Source organism: Camelus bactrianus, chromosome 23 (genome assembly GCF_048773025.1).
Source record: "Camelus bactrianus isolate YW-2024 breed Bactrian camel chromosome 23, ASM4877302v1, whole genome shotgun sequence".
In the NCBI taxonomy this organism is placed as follows: domain Eukaryota; kingdom Metazoa; phylum Chordata; class Mammalia; order Artiodactyla; family Camelidae; genus Camelus; species Camelus bactrianus.
The window spans coordinates 12,534,305-12,555,549 of NC_133561.1; the positions used below are offsets into that span (position 1 = coordinate 12,534,305).

The 21,245-nt window shown below is 35.2% G+C and overlaps 1 protein-coding gene and 1 long non-coding RNA gene across 4 annotated transcripts in view; one reads left to right on the plus strand and one right to left on the minus strand.

Annotated features, from left to right (window-relative positions):
* LOC123613998 (uncharacterized) overlaps positions 1-527 on the minus strand; it is a 302,347-nt gene extending 301,820 nt beyond the window's left edge. For all 3 annotated transcript variants that reach the window (XR_012501798.1, XR_012501797.1, XR_006721453.2), the window contains exon 1: positions 398-527. This is a non-coding gene — a long non-coding RNA (uncharacterized LOC123613998). The remainder of the gene's footprint in view (positions 1-397) is intronic.
* Positions 528-555: 28 nt separating this feature from the next.
* Positions 556-21,245, plus strand: part of LYPLAL1 (lysophospholipase like 1) — a 28,721-nt gene continuing 8,031 nt past the window's right edge. Inside the window, exons 1-3 of the mRNA XM_010974009.3 lie at positions 556-712; positions 5,639-5,738; positions 19,823-19,992. Of these exons, the coding sequence (XP_010972311.1) occupies positions 619-712; positions 5,639-5,738; positions 19,823-19,992 (364 nt within the window). The 5' untranslated portion in view covers positions 556-618. The remainder of the gene's footprint in view (positions 713-5,638; positions 5,739-19,822; positions 19,993-21,245) is intronic.

Sequence of the window (21,245 nt, forward strand, 5' to 3'; positions counted from 1 at the left end):
ACATTTTGAGGAACCGCCAGACTTTCCCACTGCGGCTGCACCGTCTTACAGTCCCCTCGGCAATCTTCAAGGGTTCCGATTTCTCCACCTCACCGCCACCATTAATTTTACGTTTTTTTCAATAATAGCCATCTTAATAGGTATACAAAGGTACCTCTTTAAATGACAGCAAACTATTTCTTAAAATTACGCAGAATTATTGTCACATGGCTGTTTTTATCTTGTGTATGAAAAGCTACAAATCTCCCCGGTAAGTCTCAAAGAAGGTAAAATGTGATGATATCTGTTAAATTTGAAACGTAATAACAGCAATATTTCTCCAAATAAAAAAGCAATCCTGAATTTTAGGGCTGCAGTTTCAAATCCGACAGCAAGTAAGTATAACCTTGAGCCTTACCGAAGGCGTCACCCGTATACCTCTCTTAGAAAAGCCAAACTCTCAGTTCAGCTGGAGCTACCTCAGAGTTGGCCCAGAGGCGGGCCAGCGCAGCCCCGCCGCGCATGCGCGTCTCCAGGCACGCCCCCGCATCTCCAGGCACGCCCCCGCGTGCGTACGTGCGCGCGCCCGCCAGACGGCGTCGGGGCGGGGCCCGGGAAGCTCCGGTCTGGATCAGAGTGATGGCGGCTGCGTCGGGCTCAGTTCGGCTGCAGTGCTGCGTGGTGTCGCCGGCTGGGAGGCACAGCGCCTCTCTCATCTTCCTGCACGGCTCAGGTGGATTACAGTTTTCCGTCCCGGTTACTGCAGCTTGGGAAACGTTCTCCCTCGGTTCCCCCAGTATTGACCTAGTGGAGGAAGCGCTGGGCCCCAATAGGGAGGGCCCGGTGCACTCGGAGAGGGTGTCCCCTCGCTACCCCTGCGGTTGTGGACACACGGGCCTGGTAACCTGTCCCCAGCCGTACCCCCTTGTCCTCACTTCTGGCCCTGGTGTCCCGTCACTCGGCCAGCCCTCTGTCCACATTCTCTCATTGCAACCCTTGCTATCCCCCGATTTCTCTCCCCCAAGTTTAAACAGGGCGTGTTAGAAAGGTAAGTCTTCTGCTAAAGATAAATACATTATTTAGTACTTTTCAGAGTCAGCTATTAGTGATTTGAGTTTTCCACCGCATTGGATTATGATCTCCTTTCTGTAAGGCACCTTGCCAGGGCTGGAGTGCCTTTCCCCTTTTCCTCTCTTTTCTGCTCCCCCTTCCTTCATTCTCTTTCCCCCTCTTACCATTAAACCCCCAAGATAAAGCTCAAGGTCAAGTGTGAGTCCCAGGGGCAGGGTCCTCTCCTTCCACGGCCTGCCTTTGTTAACGTGTGCCTAATTCTGTATAGCGTTTCTTACACATCTGTAGTTAAATTCTGTCTTCCCCACTTCACTTCTTCCTCAAGAGTAAGGACCCCTTGTTTTAATCTTTGCATCCCAAGTAAGGGGCCTAGAGTAGGTTCTTGGGAAATGATTTTTAAAGAAATGAAATGCAGCCTGTGTCCTCAGGGGGCCTACCTAGAGTTTAAAAAAAAAAATTTCATTTAGTTTGAGTCAGCAGTGGATGGAAGATCACAAGATGGTGTATGACTTACTGCCAAGTGAATTGTAAGGAAAAAACTCTGGCTAGGCACTATTAAGGCATTCGGAAGATGAAGAGCTTGTTAGGTTTCACAGAGAAAGTGGTCTTTGGGCTAGGACTTGTGTGGGCTTAAAGAGGAGGGTGACTGGGTAGTGGAGAGGGTTGTAAAGGTAGAGGCTAGAGACCTGGGAATGGGCAGTTGTGGGAAGTATTCTGATTTTAAAGAAGAGCTTGGGTGGGTTGAACAGTTTTCCCAAAGTCACTTGGCTAATTGCTGTTGAGTGGTGGTGGAATTGGAATTTGAACCAAGGTCTTTGAGTCCCAAATCAGTGTTCTGAAGAAGTTAGGTGAAAAAACTGAACCAGGATGAATCATTTTGGAAATAGGACAGAAAAGGGCCGAAGATGTTTAAAAGGAAAGATTTGACTGATGAAATATATTTAGAAATGAGGTGTCTAAAATGACAGGAGTTCTTTCCAACTAGGAGACTATTACTAATACTATTTGGGGTTTCAAAGGTGTTCGTTTATAAGCACCCAGAAATTCCCCAGGACCAAAATCCTTTTAATAAATAAATAATTTCACGGTATCTTTAGGAAATACTCCTAAACTTCTTGTTTGTTTGTCTCCCTGGACCACTTTGCTTAAAGTTACTATTCTAACTCTTCTCAATTTCAAATTACTGACATTTTTAAATTTCTAAATATATGTCTCTGAAACCCAGAGTTGTACACCTATGTTTTTTCTCCTTGTACTTTGAACATTTATCCAAGGAATTCTGCCAATTATGCAAGTATAATGCAATTCCTATATATTTCAAGCTCCATTGTAGTAAATAGAACTCCTATTGGGACTGTGATTTTACATTAGACTATAATATATGTGGTTATGTTATAGGATATGTTTGGCTTCTGGTTAATCCAAGTACAGGCAAATCAATTTGAACAGTTTTACCACACTCTTGGAATCAGGTGCTGGCTTTTTAAAGAGTAGACTTTGTGAATGGATGGTTGCATGTTTTGTAGCATTCAGTTTTGCTTTTCAAGGTTGAAAAAGTGTGCTTAGAGGCAGTTTAAAAAAATTGTAAAAGCTTGAGGTTCTTTTCTAGTGTATGGCAGACAGAACATCAGTCATACAAGAGTATAAGTGATATATAGCCAACTTAATTTGAATGTTTCTACCTCCTGAAATACTAAAGAAGTACCTTCTTTCAGGATGATAAAAACAAATGATAGTTTAATTAACTTTGTTCAGCTTCTCAGATTAGATTAAATTAATTAACTCTGTTATATGTTCTTTTAGGACCCTGTGGCTCTCCTTCCAGTGGTATCCATCATATTTGTAATTACCTAATTTAATGTGTGTATTCCACACTAAACTCTAAGGTTCACGCGGGCCCAAACCATGCCTGACTTGCTTTCTCCCCATGTAGTCAGTCTCAGGGAATTGACTGAGTTGGCTCTTACCGAAGTCTCCAGTAACCTCTGTGTTGCTAAATACAGTGGACATTTTTCAGTCAGTCTCTCACTTGAAGTGTCAGCAACTTTCAACTTTCTTTTTAAAACGCTCTCCTGGTTCTTTCTATCTCTGTTGGCTCTTTGTGGTTTATTTCACCTGGCCATTAATGTTGGGCTTCCTCAAAATTCACTCCTAGGTCCTCTTCTCTTGTCCCTCTACATTTTTTCCCCAGGCTAAATTCTGTACAAGCCCATGGATTCTATTCTTACATACATACATGGGACACGAATGTGTGTCCCCATTTTAGATCTCCTTTGAGCTCTGGAGCTGTTGATCCAACTGCCCAGGAGTCACTCATGCATTAATCCATTCATTTAAGAAATACCAATGACATGACCACTGTGCAAACAGCACACTGTTCTAGGCTGCGGGCATACAGCAGTGAACAAAATGAAGAAAAATCCCTGCTCTTATGGAGTTTACATTCTAGTGGAGGCAATTTACACAGTAGACAGTAATGAGTTCTATGGAAGAAAAGAAAGCAGGATTAGGAGGAGGAGAGGTATGGGGGGATTACAGTTTGAAATAAGGTGCTGAAGGTGCTAAATATTTAGCTAGACTTAAGTGAGTGTATCATGTGGACGTTGAGTTAGAGTGTTACAGACAAGGGGAAAGCCGGAATCTTCCAGGCACAGCTGTTGACCTAGCACGCCTGGAGTGCGAGGAGTAGGAAAAGTTAGCTGAGAGGGGACTGATGGCAGGTAGCGTGGGACAGGGGTCCGCAGACTTCTTCTGTGAAAGGTCAGAGAATAACCATTTTAGGTTTTGTGAACCACAGGTCTCTTTCACAGATTTTTTTTTCCCCTTTTTTCTTTAAAAAAAAAAAAGTTTAAATGTAGTCTTTCTTAGCTTTTGTCTCTTAAGGACCTGGATTTTGTCCTTCAGCTAGCTACGGTTTGCTCAACCCCTGGTGCAGGACCTTGTATGCATTACAGAGAGGTACCTCCCAGCGTGTGTAGACCTGCTGCTTCTGTGTTTCCTGCCTTGGTGTGGAGCGCTGGCCAGAAATCTCCCCTTCATCCTCTAAACCCCTTGTAACTAATCTGGGGCCAGTTTCCGTGAATTTTGTCTCCTTAGGGTCTCTGGTATCTATTTCTGTGCGCTCCACTCCTGTCACCGCATTCTCAGCATCTGTCTCCTGCACAGTCGCCTGCTGACTGACCTTCCCTCTTTCCGGTCTGTCTGTGCACAGCTTCCGGTGTGTCTCCACAGCTTCCGGTCTGTCCTCGCACAGCTTCCAGAGTAATCTTTAGAAGCGCGCCCCCTTTCTGCCAAAAAAAACGCCTTCACGACGACTCCGCGTTCTCGGGCTTTGTCGGGATGTTAGGATTCATCCTGCGCTCACGGCTCTTCTCATTTTTCTCCTTTTCTGCTCTTAGACGCCATGCTGCTCCTTCCTGTGAAGGAGTTAACATTTGCCACATCCGGCCTGAGATGCTTTCCTTCTACTCTTCACCGACCTGTAGATCTTAGCTCAGACCAGTCAGCAGCTGTCTGCTGAACGCCTAGTCCTTGTCAGTCCTGTTCTCGGCATTCGATGAACAAATGCATCGCTGGCTGAAACACAAAATGAACCTTGCTTTGTAGACCTTAAATTCTAGTGAAGTTATCCTTGAATCCTTAACTGGGTCAGTTAGAATATAATAAACCAATGAAGCGCCAAGCATGTTAACGTTGCAGTGGTTACATTTGTCTTTCACGTTCATTTCTGTGATTATTTGACTAATGTCTGTTTCTCACAATAAACTATACAGTCTATGAGAATAAGCACTTTTTCTCCCCGTCACAGTCCCATCACTGCCCCTCTAGCAGCCAGGGCAGTGTCTGACACATTAGTAGGCATTCAGTAGATAACTTTTTAAACTGCTGTCTTAATGAATTGATTGGAAAATTAGAGTTGTTACCTTTAAAATTTTCTTTTTAGGACTAAGATAAAATGAACCTATATTTCCTTCCATTTTTATGGAAATACACATACATTAATTCTTGCATGAGTTTTAGTTGTTTTTTTAACTTCGGGATGTACAATCATTATTTTAGGTTATGTAAACATGTTGCCAAAATTAAATTCTATTTCAAGTTAAAAAATAAAAATATGCTGAGTACCCCCTTTCAGGGAATTTGTTGTTTTAACCAAGAAAATTGTTTTAGGTTGTTCCAACTACAAAAGTTTATAAGCACTTAAGGAATTTACTATTTTTAAGAGTAAAATAAGAAATGACAGTGTTTAAAATCAGATATGGAAAGAATTTCTTTTTTAGAAAAATCAATTTACTTTATATGTTCCTATTATATTATTTAAACAAATGAAGAAATCTAAAACTCAAGCTTAAACAGTTTTTTAAAGTGATCAGTGGGTGAAGTCAGGAATAAAATAATAAAAATTATTTTTAACTACTGATGCCTGATTAGTTCACATTGATAAATCAGTTTCTATACAGTTATTTTTATTTGTGGAGGTTTTTATATTCCTTGTTCCTGCCCTTGTGTGACATGAAAGTTATAGACTGCTTTTGAATACACTATTGTCAAAGTGTTTTAACTTAATTTAGATTTTGTGATTCATCAGGTGATTCTGGACAAGGATTGAGAATGTGGATCAAGCAAGTTTTAAATCAAGATTTAACGTTCCAACACATAAAAGTTATTTATCCAACAGCTCCTCTCAGGTATGCAGTAGTTTAAATCACTACTCAGTATAACTCTGGCATAAAATAATGTATAAATCTACTAGCTAGATGTTTTTTAATTCTGTATTTAAAATATTTTAAATGGGGGTCCTTTTTTCCAGAACTTTTTTTTTGGGGGGTGGGAATTGTTCTGTTGAACCAAGTTTTGCTGGATGAGTAATTTATTCTTTGTGAAGCATTCCCCGAAGCTCTTAACTGAGACTTTGTCCCAGGCACAGTTTACAGAACTGTGCTTCCTCTGGCCCTACCAATTGTTCATCTTTCAAACTCTTTTCCCCTTCATTCACCCCCTAGAAAAGCTAATAACTCCAACGAGCATAATCTTTCTAATAATTTAGTTAAACCAGAGTTCATAATCTCTGGAAAAGGGTTTTGTGGCATTCTTTCTACACTTCAAAGGATTTAGAAATAATTTTAAGCTTTTTGAATCAGTAAACCAGATAAGATATTTAGGTCATACAACCTGTAGATGTGTTTAACAAAACGCACAGTCATAAGACTGGTATAGTTTTGAAGTCAAACGACTTTTTTATAATTATGAAGTTAGCGTCCACATAGTCTTTTAAACTGGGGTTTGCAAATTTTTTTGTGTGTGAGTGAAATGATGTGCTGAGCTGCACAAGCCAATCTGATTTCCCATTATCTGTTCTTGCTTTGTTTTTATTAGCACACTGTGTGCGTTTGCAAATGCTTTGCTTTATTTTTCTATTCACTTAGTGTTAAGAAGTAGAAACAGAACTTAAACGACTTTTTTATATCCACTATGAAAATTTTACTTACCTCAGTTAATAGAATTAAAAGAGGTAGAACAATAAAATGATAACTTTGTTGTAAGATTTAAGGTTCAAAAAAAATTACTATTTTAATATAATTTTAGAGGTTTAGTAATTTGGTAGTGCAAATAAAAGACCTAATTGTCAATGGGTTATTTTTGTGCTATAAATTGAATGTCTGAAAATGTCAAAAGAGCTTGTCATTTGCTATTGGTTCTTTAGGGCGAGTGAAGTTAAGAGGGAGGAAGACAGTGGTATTACCACAGGGATGAGAGAGAGAAGTTCATTTCTGCCTAAATGGATATGTAATTGGCTGATAAAACTGAATGGAAGATCACTGGAAACCTGATTCTAGGAATTAGTATTTTTTCAGCTTATGAATTTCATGTCATCACCCATTGTGATATGAATTCTAGACCAATGTATCTCATACTTAGGCCAGAGATATTTCTGAGAGTTCAGAAATTTTCATGTGCTCTAAGCATTATTTGTAGGTAGTATTGTGATTTAGTAAAATCTAAAAGCACTGAAATTTTTTTACTGAATTCATGTTAATTTTTTATTGTATGTTTTCATAGTCAATAGGTATTTGGACAGATCATCAAACATTTTAGACCATGCTAATCAATGAAATGTACAATAAACTACATACGTACATTTACATTTTTTGGCATCACATTAAAGAAAGGAAAAAGAAATAGGTAAAATTAATTTTAATAATGTATTTTATTTAACCAGTTATATCAAAAATATTATCATTTCAATGTGTAATCAATATGAAAGTATAAAAGTGAGAAAATACATTATTTTGTTCATTTTCCTGTTGTAGACTATTTTAGTTTTTAGCCTCAGTTTATTACTATGCCTACCTATTTATCCTGTTTCTTACTTTCCTTCAGGATAAATTCCTAGAAAGTACAGAGGCCTTAAAGTAAATTTCTTTTTGTTTAGAGGATTAACTTTTCCAAATTGTTTTCCAAAAATGGAACAATTTGCATTATTGAACTTAGCTTGTTATTAATGAAAGATGCTTAGTTTAAAGAAGTAGATAGATACAAATGTGTAATTTTCTTGTACATTCAAATTTTTTAATTTTTTAGATCAAAAATTGTGGCTTTTACAATAATACCTACTTTATAATTTAACAGCCTCACAAAGATATAACATTGGAAAGAAAAATACAAAGTTCTATCAAAACAGGAACAGACTACTAATCTGTGGATCAGTTTTAATCTTAGTTAATGGATATGCGCTTTGAAAATGTATTTGAAGTCACATTTATGTTATACCATTTATATTTCAATGTATCATGTATTAATAAGAGTAAAACATATGTAACACATATCCAAAGTGACAAACACAGTAATAAATAGACAATAAATTCACTTGTTATGCCTTGTAACTAGTTTGAATAAAAATTTGGTATGTACTATACAACATGGAATTTTTGAGAAACCAGTACTTAATTAAAGAGGAAGAGCAAAAACTTTTAGAAATAGGTCATCTAATTCTTAATTAAAATAAAATTGTAAGGGCCATTATTGAAGAATTTGTCAATTCTGTGTCTTAGTTTTCACATGTCTGAAATGAACCGGTTGGCCTAGATCTGTCAAATCATTTGCAGTGACTTTTTGAATTTGGGGACCCTTCAGATTTTATTGAGTAAAGACAGGTTAAAAATCAGTAGTAGTATTTTTTGCTACAGTTGTTAGACCAATAGTTCAGAGAAATATCCAGGATATAAGATTGTTCAGTAGGAGATTGAAGATACATGGAATTATTGTTGTATAGTAGTTAAGAATGCGGTTTTGGATTAGGCAGACCTGTGTTTGAATCCTGATTTCTCTACTTAATGCTGTAAAATTTTGAGCAAGATATTTCATCTCTCTAAGGGTATCCCAGTTTCTTGAACTATAATGTAAAATGGAGATAATTATATTTATCTCAGAGTTATGAGAATTGAGTATACATAAATTCTTCAGCATGAAGCCTGACATAAAATAAGTACTCAATAGATGTTAGTTATTTATAGTAGTCTGTGATATCCTTGTGGGCAGAATGTAGAAATATCCAAGAATTAATTACTGATAATCCTTGAGGAAATTTTCTAGAACTATGTTTCTGGATTGTATTCTTAAGCATTATTTGGGTTAGCAGTTTTATTTTAATTTAGATGAAGAAATACTGTTCAAACTTCCAGACAATGTGAAGCCGAGAAATACAGTATGTCGAATAACAAATTGAAATCTAAAATGATCTGACAGTCCAGTGTAGGGATCCACAAAGTATGTCCCATGAGTTAAATATGACCAACCACCTATTTTTATAAATAAAAATATTATTGAAACACAGCCACAGTCGTTCATTTACGTATTACGTTTTGTGCTACAAAGCAGAGTTCAGTAGTTACCGTAGAGAGTATATGATCCACGGATTTTAGAATATTTACCGTCTGGCCTTTACAGAAAAGGTTTGCTGGCCCCTTGTCTAGAGCAGTAGCTTTCAAACTTTGATAACTCCAACTCACAATGGAAAATGTATTTTACTTGCTGATCCTATACGCACACTTCAGCAATTAAAATATTACAGCTGCCTGAGGGTGGGGTTGCCAGATTTATTTAGTAATTAAAAAGCAATATTTGGGACACACTTACACACAAAAATTATTTATTGTTTATTTGAAATTAAAATTTAGCTGGTGTCCTGTATTTTATCTTCAATTCCACCTGCATTTTACCACAGAGAATTTGATTTAATTGGTTTGGGGTGTGACCAAAGCAGAAAGATTTTTAAATTGTAAGAGCTTCATTCTAGTGTGGATTTTAATACACAGCCAGAGGTGAACTCTGCTGGTCTACCAGTCATAAAAACGAGGGCACTGTGGTGGAAATGTAATATAAGCAGTCATTACAGTAGAGATTCGTAGAGCAGATTCTGGGAAAAACTGAAAATTAGGGGAAATGGGAAGATGGTGATGAGAGAGAGAAGATTATATGATACAGTGATCAAACATGGAGTGTGTTTTATTTGAGGCATTTTAAGTTTAGCAAACTGGCAAGATTTTCATGAAGTAGCATCCAATTAGAAGGATTTTTTTTTAATTTTATAATCAGTTAGGAAATTGGAGTTTTAAACTGGAAGGCAGTTGTTTTCAAAAGATACTGTTCACAGTAAGACTCAACTGGGAAATTTATTAAAATATGTATTTTCAGGTTACCACCTCGTAGATTCTGATTGATTAAATATGAACTAGAGCTCGTAATTTTCATTTTAAGGAACATCACTTCTGGTATAACTGGGTTCAAAACGTTTATCAACAGTTTATATTCAGATTTACTGGCATATTTGTAAAAAACATAATAATAATAACGGAATCTTCCTTCCCACCCCCGAATACTGAAACAGATTTTTTTGGGTGTGATTTGGCTACCTTTGTAGTTTTTCTTCATCAAAATTTTAGAGCTACTAATTTGGAAAATAAAGGTTAATTTGAAATGGATTTTTAAAAACATTTTTACAGCACATAACTTTTTAAAATGTCTTTATTACTTACATGCTTGAGATTATTTCAGATGTTAACTTTTAAGTATGTCTATATTTTTAAATGTTCCCTCTTCTGATTAATATTTTAATTCAGCATTAGCAGTTAACAATGGAATTGTAGCAGTGAATGCACTTCTTAAAATTTCTACTGCGTGGTATATATGCCCCTACCCTTTTGGGGCCAGCAAGGTGAATTCTTTTACAATGTTACCACTATAAACATTTGTTTCCTACTGAAACTTTCAATCAGGAGAGATGATTATCACCCAGTTTAAACAGATAAAGGTAAGTGTTAGAGTTTATTTTAGATTTACACTAGCTACATGGAATATTTAAATATCATTGTCCCTTTTTTTGGATAAGCACTTTTTATTTAGTATTTTTAAAGCTTCTCAACCAGAGTTTTTCTGTTTACCTTTTGCTTATCATTTCTTCCCAACTCTTATGTATCATTGACTAAAAATTGAGTATATTATTTGGCATCTTTATTACCATTTTTGTGTTTTTAGACTTTATTTAACTCTTTAAGGCACAATTCCCTGTCATCTTCTATGCAAAAAGCCTTTTTGATCTCTCTCCACATTTTACCATCTTTCCTTAAGAATTACTCACTTCTTCCTCTGGGTTTAAATGTAATTTACATACCCAGTAGATGCCCTCTTAGCTGACATTGCCGAAACCATAACGTGTTGACAAGAGAGCAAAGCAGTCTAAATGCAAAATCCTTGATTTTTTTTTTTTTTTTTTGCAGTCTTTTACCATTGACCACCACATACCTGTATTCGAGAAGACTTTAATGACTAATCTTTGTTGATATTTTCAAAACATTTTAACTTTGAATATTCAACTTAGTTTCCATAGGAACAGAACTCTTTTATACTAACCTGTTTAAAAATAAATAATTTCATGGCAATAAAAAATAAAAGTATCATAAACAAATTGGGGACCATACTCAACTGACCTGTACCCTATCATTGTTTTGAATAATATTTACATTATTTTATTGCAATAGAAAATGGAACTGGCGTAAACATATCTGGGAACAAACTTTGCTGACTCTTGCTTGGTAAACATAAAAAGCATAAAGCTCAGTTTTTTAAGAGCGAAGGTACAAGGGTGCCTAGAATGAAGCATTTAGCTAGCAGTGAGCAGCAGACATGGAAATAGACAGCTTTGGTTAATCCTATGAGGCAGTTAAGTGGAGGTCAGTTAAGAGAGAGAATACTTAGAATACTGTGTCCTAATTAGCCAATTTTTTTCGTACCCTGTGCTAGAGTAATTTTTGGAGCAGTTTAGATCATAGTCATTTCTGTATCCCTATGCATAGGGATACAATATCCTAAGTACTTAGCACAGAGCCTGACAAATAGAAGGCACTGAATGTGGAATAAATATCTTAGAGAATTTGATCTAATTTAAAATACTGTACTAGGAATAAGCAGCTGTGGGTATTTGCATATAAATACTGATATTTTAACTGTGTAATGATTTAACTGCTCATATGAGTTTTTTTTTAAGTGTTTTGTTGTAGTAAATGACATAAGAAGTGTAGTTCCTGAGAGTTTGCAGTTACTTATTCTAGGACTTGACCAGTAATAGAATTAATCCAGAGTGAGCATGAGATGAGTTCCTTGTGGTGTAAATCATCGTGGACCACTTTTAACTAACGAGTCCCAAATTCAGGGAGTCTGCATTGTCATTAAGCCTAGAGGTTTTAGTTTGGTTTCCAAACTTCAGAAGGCTGTTTGATAGGATATTATTAGAATAATCTGGCACTTAACAGTGTACTCTGCCGTTTCGGGATCTCTGAGTGATACTCCAAACAGTCTGCTTTGTTTAGGCAAGGAGTTTGGGCACAGATTTATTGACCTTGCTTTTGTAGCATAAGATGGCTTCATTTGGGAGCACAGAGTAGCTGCTGCCTTCCATCTACTGTGACACGTTTCTCGTGCTGCTCATAGAAAGAATCCTGTATCATCTCCTTTGGTATCTGGTAAACAGCATCAGAAGGCATGTGGTAGGCACTCGCCTTCCTTAACTCTCACTCTTTTTAATGTAATTGGTACTTGATAAAAGTTAATTTTAACAGCCTTTTTAAAAGTGCATCAAGCTTTCATGCTTTGACATTTTGCTGCATGCTTTCTGACATTATACAAATTTATGGTTTTTAGTTTCTCTCCTGTGTTTTCTTCCATCACGTGTGAACCTGTAAGTTTTTCTCCACTGTAGTATTTCACTGACTGGCTAGGTTATTCCTAGCCGGTATATTCAAAATATCACCAGGCTTTTTAAATCTTTCCAGATGCCACCTAATTGGTATGCAGGAATAAATGGCCTGTTCACTACAGTTTTATCCTAGAGTGTATCCAGTCTCCCGTCAGTGAAATGATGCTTGCTGTTATGTATTTTTGCGCAAGCTAGATATTTATAGAAATGAATAAGAATGAAATGTTTAAGTGGGTTTGACTGTGTTGGCTTTGGTATGGAATGCCACACATATTTCCACAGAGGTTAGAGCAATTTACACTCCTACCAGCAATGCTTGACAGTTCCATTCATTTCACATCCACATAAACAATTTCCCTTGTCAGTCTTTTTAACTTTAGCCAATCTAGTGGCTCTGTATTGGTGTATCGTGCTTTTAATTTGTATTTCTCTCGTACTAATGATGTTGAGTATTGTTTCATATGTTTATTGGGATATCCTCAAAAGAAGGGCCCACTCATATTGTTTGCCCATGTTTTTATTTGTCTGTCATTTACACATTGATTTGTTAGAGCTGTGTCTTTTTTTGGATAGTGTATTGTTGTTGTTGTTAGATATATGAATTCAAATATCTTGTCCCTGTCTGGTTTGCATTTTCACTCTCTTAAAGACATCTTGTGAACAGAAGACCTAATGTGTTTCTTTAAAAGTAAAATTTACAGTAAAATGCAAACATCTTAAGCATACAGTTCAGTCGGTTTCTATGAATGCGTGCACCTGTTTAACTACTTCAGTTACAGAGAATGTTCCCGTCACCCCAGAAAAAGTTTCCCTGTGCCTCCATCCAGCCAGTTCCTACCATGCATAGGTTACCATTGTTCTGCTTTCTATCAGTGTAGGATAGTTTTGCCTGGTCTTCAGTTAAAGAGAGTAATTTAATCTTTTATGTCTGGCTTCTTTCACTCAACCTAGTGTTTATGTGTTTATCAATAGTTTGTTTTAAAAATCCTCAGTAGGTATTATGTGTGAGTATACCACACATTCTACTTATGTATTCTGCTGTTGATGAATGTTTGGATTATTTCCAATTTTTTTAATTTTATTGTCTTCCCTTATTGTGCTTGTTTGAACCTTTGATAAAGTGTTTAATAGAGTCAAGGAATGCCTTCCTGTGTAATCGTAGAGGGGAAATGTTCAGTATTTCACCATTAAATATGTTGTTAGTTATAGGTTTTTTTCTGTGTGCCTTTTATTATATTAAGGAAATTTATTTCCTTGCCTAATTAGCTGAAAGTTTTATGAATAGGTTAGATGCTTTTTCTGTATTTTTTTAAGATAATCAGGTTTTTATCTTTATGTTATACTTGTCATATGTATTTTATCAAAGTGCATTTAAAATTCTATCAAAGTTAGAATTTTTGTTTTCAGCAGTCATACATACTTTAAAGAACTTAAGAGAACAGTAGTCTATTATATTTATCCAGTTGTGGTTTATTACAGCATATCAGTGTGTGTGTGTGTGTGTGTATAATATGGCTTTTAAATAGCCCATTTTATTTTATTTTACTTTGGGAGGGGAGGAGGTAATTAGGTTTACTTATTTATTTCCGTTTTAAAGGAGGGACTGGGGATTGAACCCAGAACTTCATGCACGCTAAGCACGTGCTCTACCACTTGAGCTATACCTGCCTCCCATCAGTATATTTTGATTAAATTGTGAATTGCCGTTTTGACTATAAGATACTCCTTTTCTCAACCTTATTTAATGGATGTTTTCAATTAGCTAAGTTAGGGCATATTAAAATTAAAGTAAGCAATTAGCTGCTGTGTTGATTTAAATGGAAAATGTTGCATCATTTTTTATTATGTTAATTCAGACTCTTTAAATGAAGTGCTCAGTAAAGATTTTTATTTCTATGACATACTTTAGCTATATTTGTAATGAGATGTTTTCTCAGTTTGGGTTTACTAGTAAAATTTCCATTTTAAAAATAACAATTTTTTAACAAGCCATTAATAATTTATATGATGATATAGTTTCTTGGTGTTTCGAAAAAATTTTAAATAATAAGATTCAATCAGTATTGCCTTTACTTTTTGATTCACTGTTTTTCCACATAAGTGCATGTTTGTATTTTTCACTAAACTTGTATTTTGAAACAGGGTTAGGCACTTTTGATTTAGGTTAGGTAATAATGGGTTTATCTTTACCCCATCACTTAGGATTCGTATCTGAAGCGTGATACTAGGAGCGCTCCCTCCTGATAACAGTAGATCTGTACACAGGTACACTTCACTGGTCAGGAGCCCTCCTGAAAAAATGTTATTTGGGAGAAATAATTTACTTCTTTAGTAAGTATTTTAAATAGTACACTTAAATATCTGTTAGTAACATAAAAACTTGTTTTCTTAGAAACATGTTCTTTTTAAAAAATCAACAGAAGAAAAAATTGACCTTTTTCTAGAAATCACAGAGTGGATTTTACAAGAATTAAAGTCAAAAGATGTTCAGATCAAAATAAGATAATTTTAGGGAGTCTCTTATTTCTGGCTGACAAAAATTATTCCCAAATCACAAATGATTATTGATGTTCATCATGCAACAAATACTAGCTCTTGGCACTGGGGATGTCACTGTGGAAAAGAGCATCCTAAGGAGAGGGAATGTCAGGTGCCATGTGCCTGGAACGTGGTGAGTGCTGGGGAAGGGAGTGGAATGAGGGGAAGACTGGAACCAGATGATGTTAATCTGAAAGGTTATGAATGACCTTTGGATCTTATGACTTTTAAGGAATCAAACTTGGTGTCAAGCTGAATGTCAACTCTTTTTCTTTTTTTAAACCTTGGACATTTGTTCCAGCTTAATATTTTGCCAGTGTGTATGTGTAATGGTTTGATTGATTGATTGATTGGGGAACCACACAGATGTTCTTTACCAAATATTTATTTATTGCAGTAATGTCTGAGCTAATAAAGGGATTCATGTGAGGAAGAAGGTGAATGAGTATAACACATGTGCCAGTTTGTTTAGCTGCTTTAAAAACAATCTTTTATGCTTTATTGAAAGGTTATTCTAACATCTTAGGAGAGTTAAGCATTCTTGATCATGTTTCCTTAACAAAAAAATTCTAATTTGTTCTTTGTCTCATCACATTTTTCCAATTATCTCCTTTGATCAGAATTTTAATTTTTTTAGAGAATTGAGAGAACAAAAAGCTTCAATATTAGTAAAACTTACATTCAGTGGAGCATCTATCTCTAATTAAGTAAGGCACTGTCAAAGACAAAAAGTTAAGTGAATGCCATTTTTTTTCTATTAATGGCTGAGTTCCCAGAATGATTCATATTTTAGCCTATGATATCATCCTTATTTAAGGGCTTCGACAGACAAATAAACACTTAGAAAAGTAGAATAAAGTGAAAAGGGAAGTAGAAATAAGTCAAAAGAGTATCAGACCAATTCAGTCTTCAGCCTGAGAGCTGCATATTGTTTTCATTCAGAAGATCACTGTGATTTTAGTGACAGTTTGAGTACAGTTTGGGATTTCATTTTGTCCGACAGTGACATTAATGCTCTATGGAAAGCACCTGCTTTCATTTTTGGAGTACTTTAAGAAAGTTAATTCTGAGAAGGTTTTCTGGGAGGTGGGAGGCTTGAATGTTTTCTGTCTTCTTTCCTCTTCTGATTCCAATTTATCTACTTCTCTTGAGCCAGGCAGCTTCTGAGGTCAGGAGGCCTACAGGAATGAGGGAGAACTTAGGCTTCGCAGGAGTCCCAGTAGGGAGCTGGTGTAGGATTTTATCTTCTCTGCACCCAGTGCACCCACTGAGTGCCTCCAGATGATGCAGGAGAAGCTTTAGGTAAGGACCAGAATGTGGTGGATCCTAGGAAGAGCTCAGTCTGCAAAAACCTTCCCTCCTCTCAGATTCATGTCATAAAAAGTTAACTTCCAGGCAGAAATGCAGTATTAGTTAAAATCCCACGAAGATTTTTAAGAAGGGTTATTTGAAATTATTTAAAAATTTACTAAATAGTTGATTAATTTCTTAGAAAGATAAAGAAGAATGGATACCTGAGAATAGGCAGGGCAAGTCTGAAAGACTTGCAGTGATGATGGCAGGGAGAGGGGGACCACCTTACTCAACCTCAGAACATACTTTATGTGTACATATCATGTTTCTACATGATAGATACAGTCAGTATGACCCTGACACAGGAGAAGACAAGTAGATCAGTGGAACAAAATAGAGCCTTTCTTAACCAGAATTTTTCACCTGAACTGCAGAACACAAAATGACTCAAGTCATTTTCTTGATTTTTTTTCCCAAGGATAAACCAAAACGAATACCATTCTAGATGCATTGGAGAGAAGTCCATTCATTATATACAGTAAATGTAGTAGTCATTAGGGTTTAATTCTCTGATGGAGCCTAGAAAGACTAGATAATCAGAACTATAACATAGCAAGGGTAAAATTTATGAGAAAAAATTATTTTTGTTTTTTTAGGAGTAGTGCAGGCACAATTTGCTATGCAAATGGGTGGAAATGAATTTGAATCCTTAGGTCACTTTATGTATGAAATAAATTCCAGAAAAATTCAAAACTTAAATGTAAAAATGAAAACAAAAATCCTAGAAGAAAATCTCAGGTTCTATATGTAAAAATGTATGAATTGAGAAACCTTAAATAAATCAGAAAACCCAGAAATGTAGTTTAATTTAAAACAAAGGACAGATTGTATCAACTGTGAAGCCTTTTATCTGGTTTAAAAAAAGGTAGCTACTTTAAATACATTATGTCAATATACAAAAAGCAGTTTGAAAAAAATACTTGAAATACAAATGAAAAATATTTGTGTTAATAATACACAAAATACTCCTCTAAACTGATAAGAAAGAAGTCATAACCCCAATAGAAAAAAAAAATAGCCGATGATATGAATAGGTAATTCCTTTATCTGGAGTTCTAGAGACACAGTGGTAACTGCAGTGATGGAAATCCCTCTGGTTACTTGGGAAGTGAGTGGGAATTGCTTGCAAATGGGCACTATGGAATTTTCTGAGGTAAAGGGAATGTTCTCTATCATTATGGACATGCATCTTCAAAAGTCTTTGAACTCTATGTTTAAAATGTGCACATTTATATGTGTAAATTATACCTCAATCAAGTTGATTTTTAAACTACAGTTGGTACTTGTAAATGGTAATCTTTCAAAGTATGTTAGTATCTTTTAAAGTATGTCGTTAAAGGTAAGGATATTCCCTTACCTTTCTTGTAGAAAGGTGAATTTTTGTAGTCTTTGTGGAAGCGTTAAAAATTAATAGCTTTCAATCCTGTAATCCTGTTTCTCAGATTCTATTCCATAGGAATAAAAGTCCCCATATGTAAAAACATGTATGCAGTTGTATTTGATGCAGGATTGTTTTTAGTGGCTAAAACCTCGGTACCAAATAAATGCCTGTTAGTAGATGAATGGTTAATTACATTGTAGAACATCTTCATTATAAGGCATTATATAGTTATTTTAAAAGGTGGGTAAGAGCCGGATCAGATGAAAGGATTTTCTTGAGGTACTGTTAAAGGAGAAAAGCATGATGTGCATAACGAAACCAAATAGGCTTATTTCATTTCTGAAAAGCAAATAGTGCTCCAAAAAATATAATGGAAAAAAAAAGTTTTAGTATATGTGCAAGGAAAGCATTCAAAGATACATTCCAGATCGTTACCATAGTTCACCTAGAGTGAAGGGCAAGATGTGTGAGGGCGTGGGAGAGGAGGAACAGAGAGATGAGCAAAAAAATAAATAGGATTTACCTGACAAACAGCAAAGCAATACACACACACAGTATCTTGTGTTTGTAAGATTTCATGTATATGCATTAATAGGAGAAAATATTAGGGTTTTATATACTGACTTATAGGGATATTCATAATATACATTCTAGTTTTAGAAAGTGTGTTGCAAAGTCATGTTTATAATATGATTATAGTTTAGTAAATGAACAAAGCATTCTCTGTAGATGAGTTCTTGTTAAATCTGAGTCAGAGCACCTTTCTTGTTTCCAGATTTCTTTGTTTCTCTGAGAAACTTTCTAAAAGATTCCTCCTGATTTTTAGGCTCCTTAAGTGGAGATATCCATTTATTTTGGAATGTTATGACCAGTACAGAACAACGGTTGTGTAGTTCTCCTGTTCCCTTCAGCACCACCCGTTGGTGCTAAGGATGAGCAGAGACTTCAGAGTCCTGCTACAGCGGAGGAGAGGATGAGAACTGACTATTTCCAGCTCCTTGGGTTTGCTGGAATTCCTCTTGGTTTTTCACTAAAGTATATGCAGGGAAGCACATTCAGGTCTCAACTGGTGACTTTGCCGTTTTTTTTTTTGTTGTTGTTCTGTCTACATTTTATTCATTTATTTCACTTACACTGGAGGGTGAGAATATATAGCTAAATTTGAGATGGGGCAAGTAGTAGAGGTTATTGGTCTAGGAGACACCTTGCATCTGTGGTCACCATTGTTTAGATTTCTTTCAAGTTGTAATAGATACTTTTGCCACTGTTTCTGTTTCTTGTGTGTTCTTGCGTATAACATAAAACCTGTTTTTTCACTGTCACATAAAGAGAAAATAAGACTTGTGAAGTGAAAAGCTATAAGCTTTATTAACTCTCCTATTCCTTATCTTTGAAAAAGCTATAGTTCTCCATGTGTATCTTATATATCCCCATGTACTTTTCTGTGTTTGCTACTGGAAACTCAGATTGTTTTCATTCCCTTCATTTACTTTTACCAACGTAGGACTTGAAACAGGACCCCTTAACCCTATTGTAATTGATTAAAGATTCTTTGTATCCTATGAAACTCTCATTTCAAGGTTCTTAAGAAGATTTAAGAATAAAAATGGTTGCAACTCTTGATTAAAAAAACCTCAAAAAAACCGAAGACCCCTATTCAAAGGACGATCTACCTGGATGTGATCAAGAAAGTCTTTAAATTACTAACTTAGCTTTCATACTTATGTGCTACAAATTGACCACCTTTTAAAAGCACTTGTGGTAAATTATTTTTTCTACTCTTGAGGTGTTGACTTTTTGCATGGACAAACATTATTCATTTAGCTATGCATACTTAAATATTGATCTTTACATTGAAAAAATAAGGATTAAAGTCTATCAAGCAGGAAATTTTTTTTAAATAGTAGACCTGATTAATCAGTCATTTAAATTGAGTGGAAAAAATAACATGCACACACAATATATAATTCCCCTTTTTTTTTATAGGGATTTGGGAAATTTAAGAATCTTTAGAGATGTAGAGAATTAAGTAAAGATGATGAACTGGAATTAGTAAACATTAATGGAACCCATGTAATATAGAAGAGTTAAGGCAGTAAAGAAGGAATATTTTTAATATGAATTCTTAACTTTCAAAACTTGGAGGAAATTGTGATTATTCATAACATTAATTTTTTTAGAAATTAAAATGTTTATTTTAATTCTCTCTCTCTCTCTTTTTTTTTTTTTTTTTTGTTTGTTTTAAACAGGCCATATACGCCTTTGAAAGGAGGAATCTCCAATGTATGGTTTGACAGATTTAAAATATCTAATGATTGTCCAGAACACCTTGAATCAATTGACGTAATGTGTCAGGTGCTCACCGATTTGATAGATGATGAAGTAAAAAGTGGCATCAAGAAGAACAGGATATTACTAGGTAAGATCTTTAGAATTTGGTAATTTAATTTTTCTCACTTTTGTTTAATTCTATACATTGACTTTTACTTGAAACACTATTTAGAAGCACCTTATGTATTATTTGACCTATTCATAGTTTCAGATAAACTTTTCATATTAGGGGTTTTTAAGGATAATAGAATTATAAACAACAGGTCATGAAACTTTAAATGATTTTCTTTTTAATAATAACATACTTTAAGAATCCTGTGATGGTTGAATTTTTCTTTCTAGTTTAAATTTCAATTAAGAGATTATTCATTTCAATTGTTAAAACATTTTATTTTAATTAGCTCAAGTTTTATGAATATATTTAAACTATTATCATCATAATTAAGATAAATTAGAGTACTTAGTCAAAATATAATATGAAAAGTAAACTCTTCAGACTTAATATCATAGGAATAAAGTACTTATAAACTTTTGTTAAACATGTCTTTAGCACTCTCTCTTCCCAAGGGGATATAACATGCCTTTATGTAAGCTCTTTATTCTGCTTACACTCTTTTCTTTTTCTGTAATCATAAACTATTAAAATATCTATTTCTATAACATATACAAAAATGAGATGGACTATATAGAATTCTGAGAATGATACAGGATGGATTTTTATGAAAGAGTTATTTCCAAATAACTTTAATTTATAGAGTTATATTTAATGATGAAATTATAAAAGCAAATTAAGTGTCTCCATCACGTTCTAAATAACATTAAAATAATAATCCTGTGTAGACAGGATTTGGGCAAATTTATAAACTTCTTTTGTGTTTGTTGAAGTGCTGAACTATTCATTGAGTTGAGAAGCAGCATGGCATAATGGATGGAATCCATTATTTCTGTCTTGGCTTCAGCATCCACCATTGTTAGTTAAAAGCAATGTGCCCTCCAGCCCTGTAACATCACCTTTATGGGCCTCTGTTTCCTCATCAGTGTTTAACTCTACTTCTGTGTTTTTATGTTTAGCACCTATGTTTAACTCCAATAGAGATAAATATAAAACATTATGGGAGTACTGGGAAGAGTATAGGGAAGGGGGAACCCTACTCAGTCTAGGGGATTAACAAGAGTGAATTCAAAATGTGTGAATATATAACAGAATCTGTCATTCAGTCATTTAGCAAATATTTTCTAAGTTGCTGCTGTGTGTCAGGCAGTAAGTTGTATGTTCAAGGGGACACACAGATAAAACAAGATCTATACCACAATTGTTTACAACCTAGAAGAGCCTGTGAG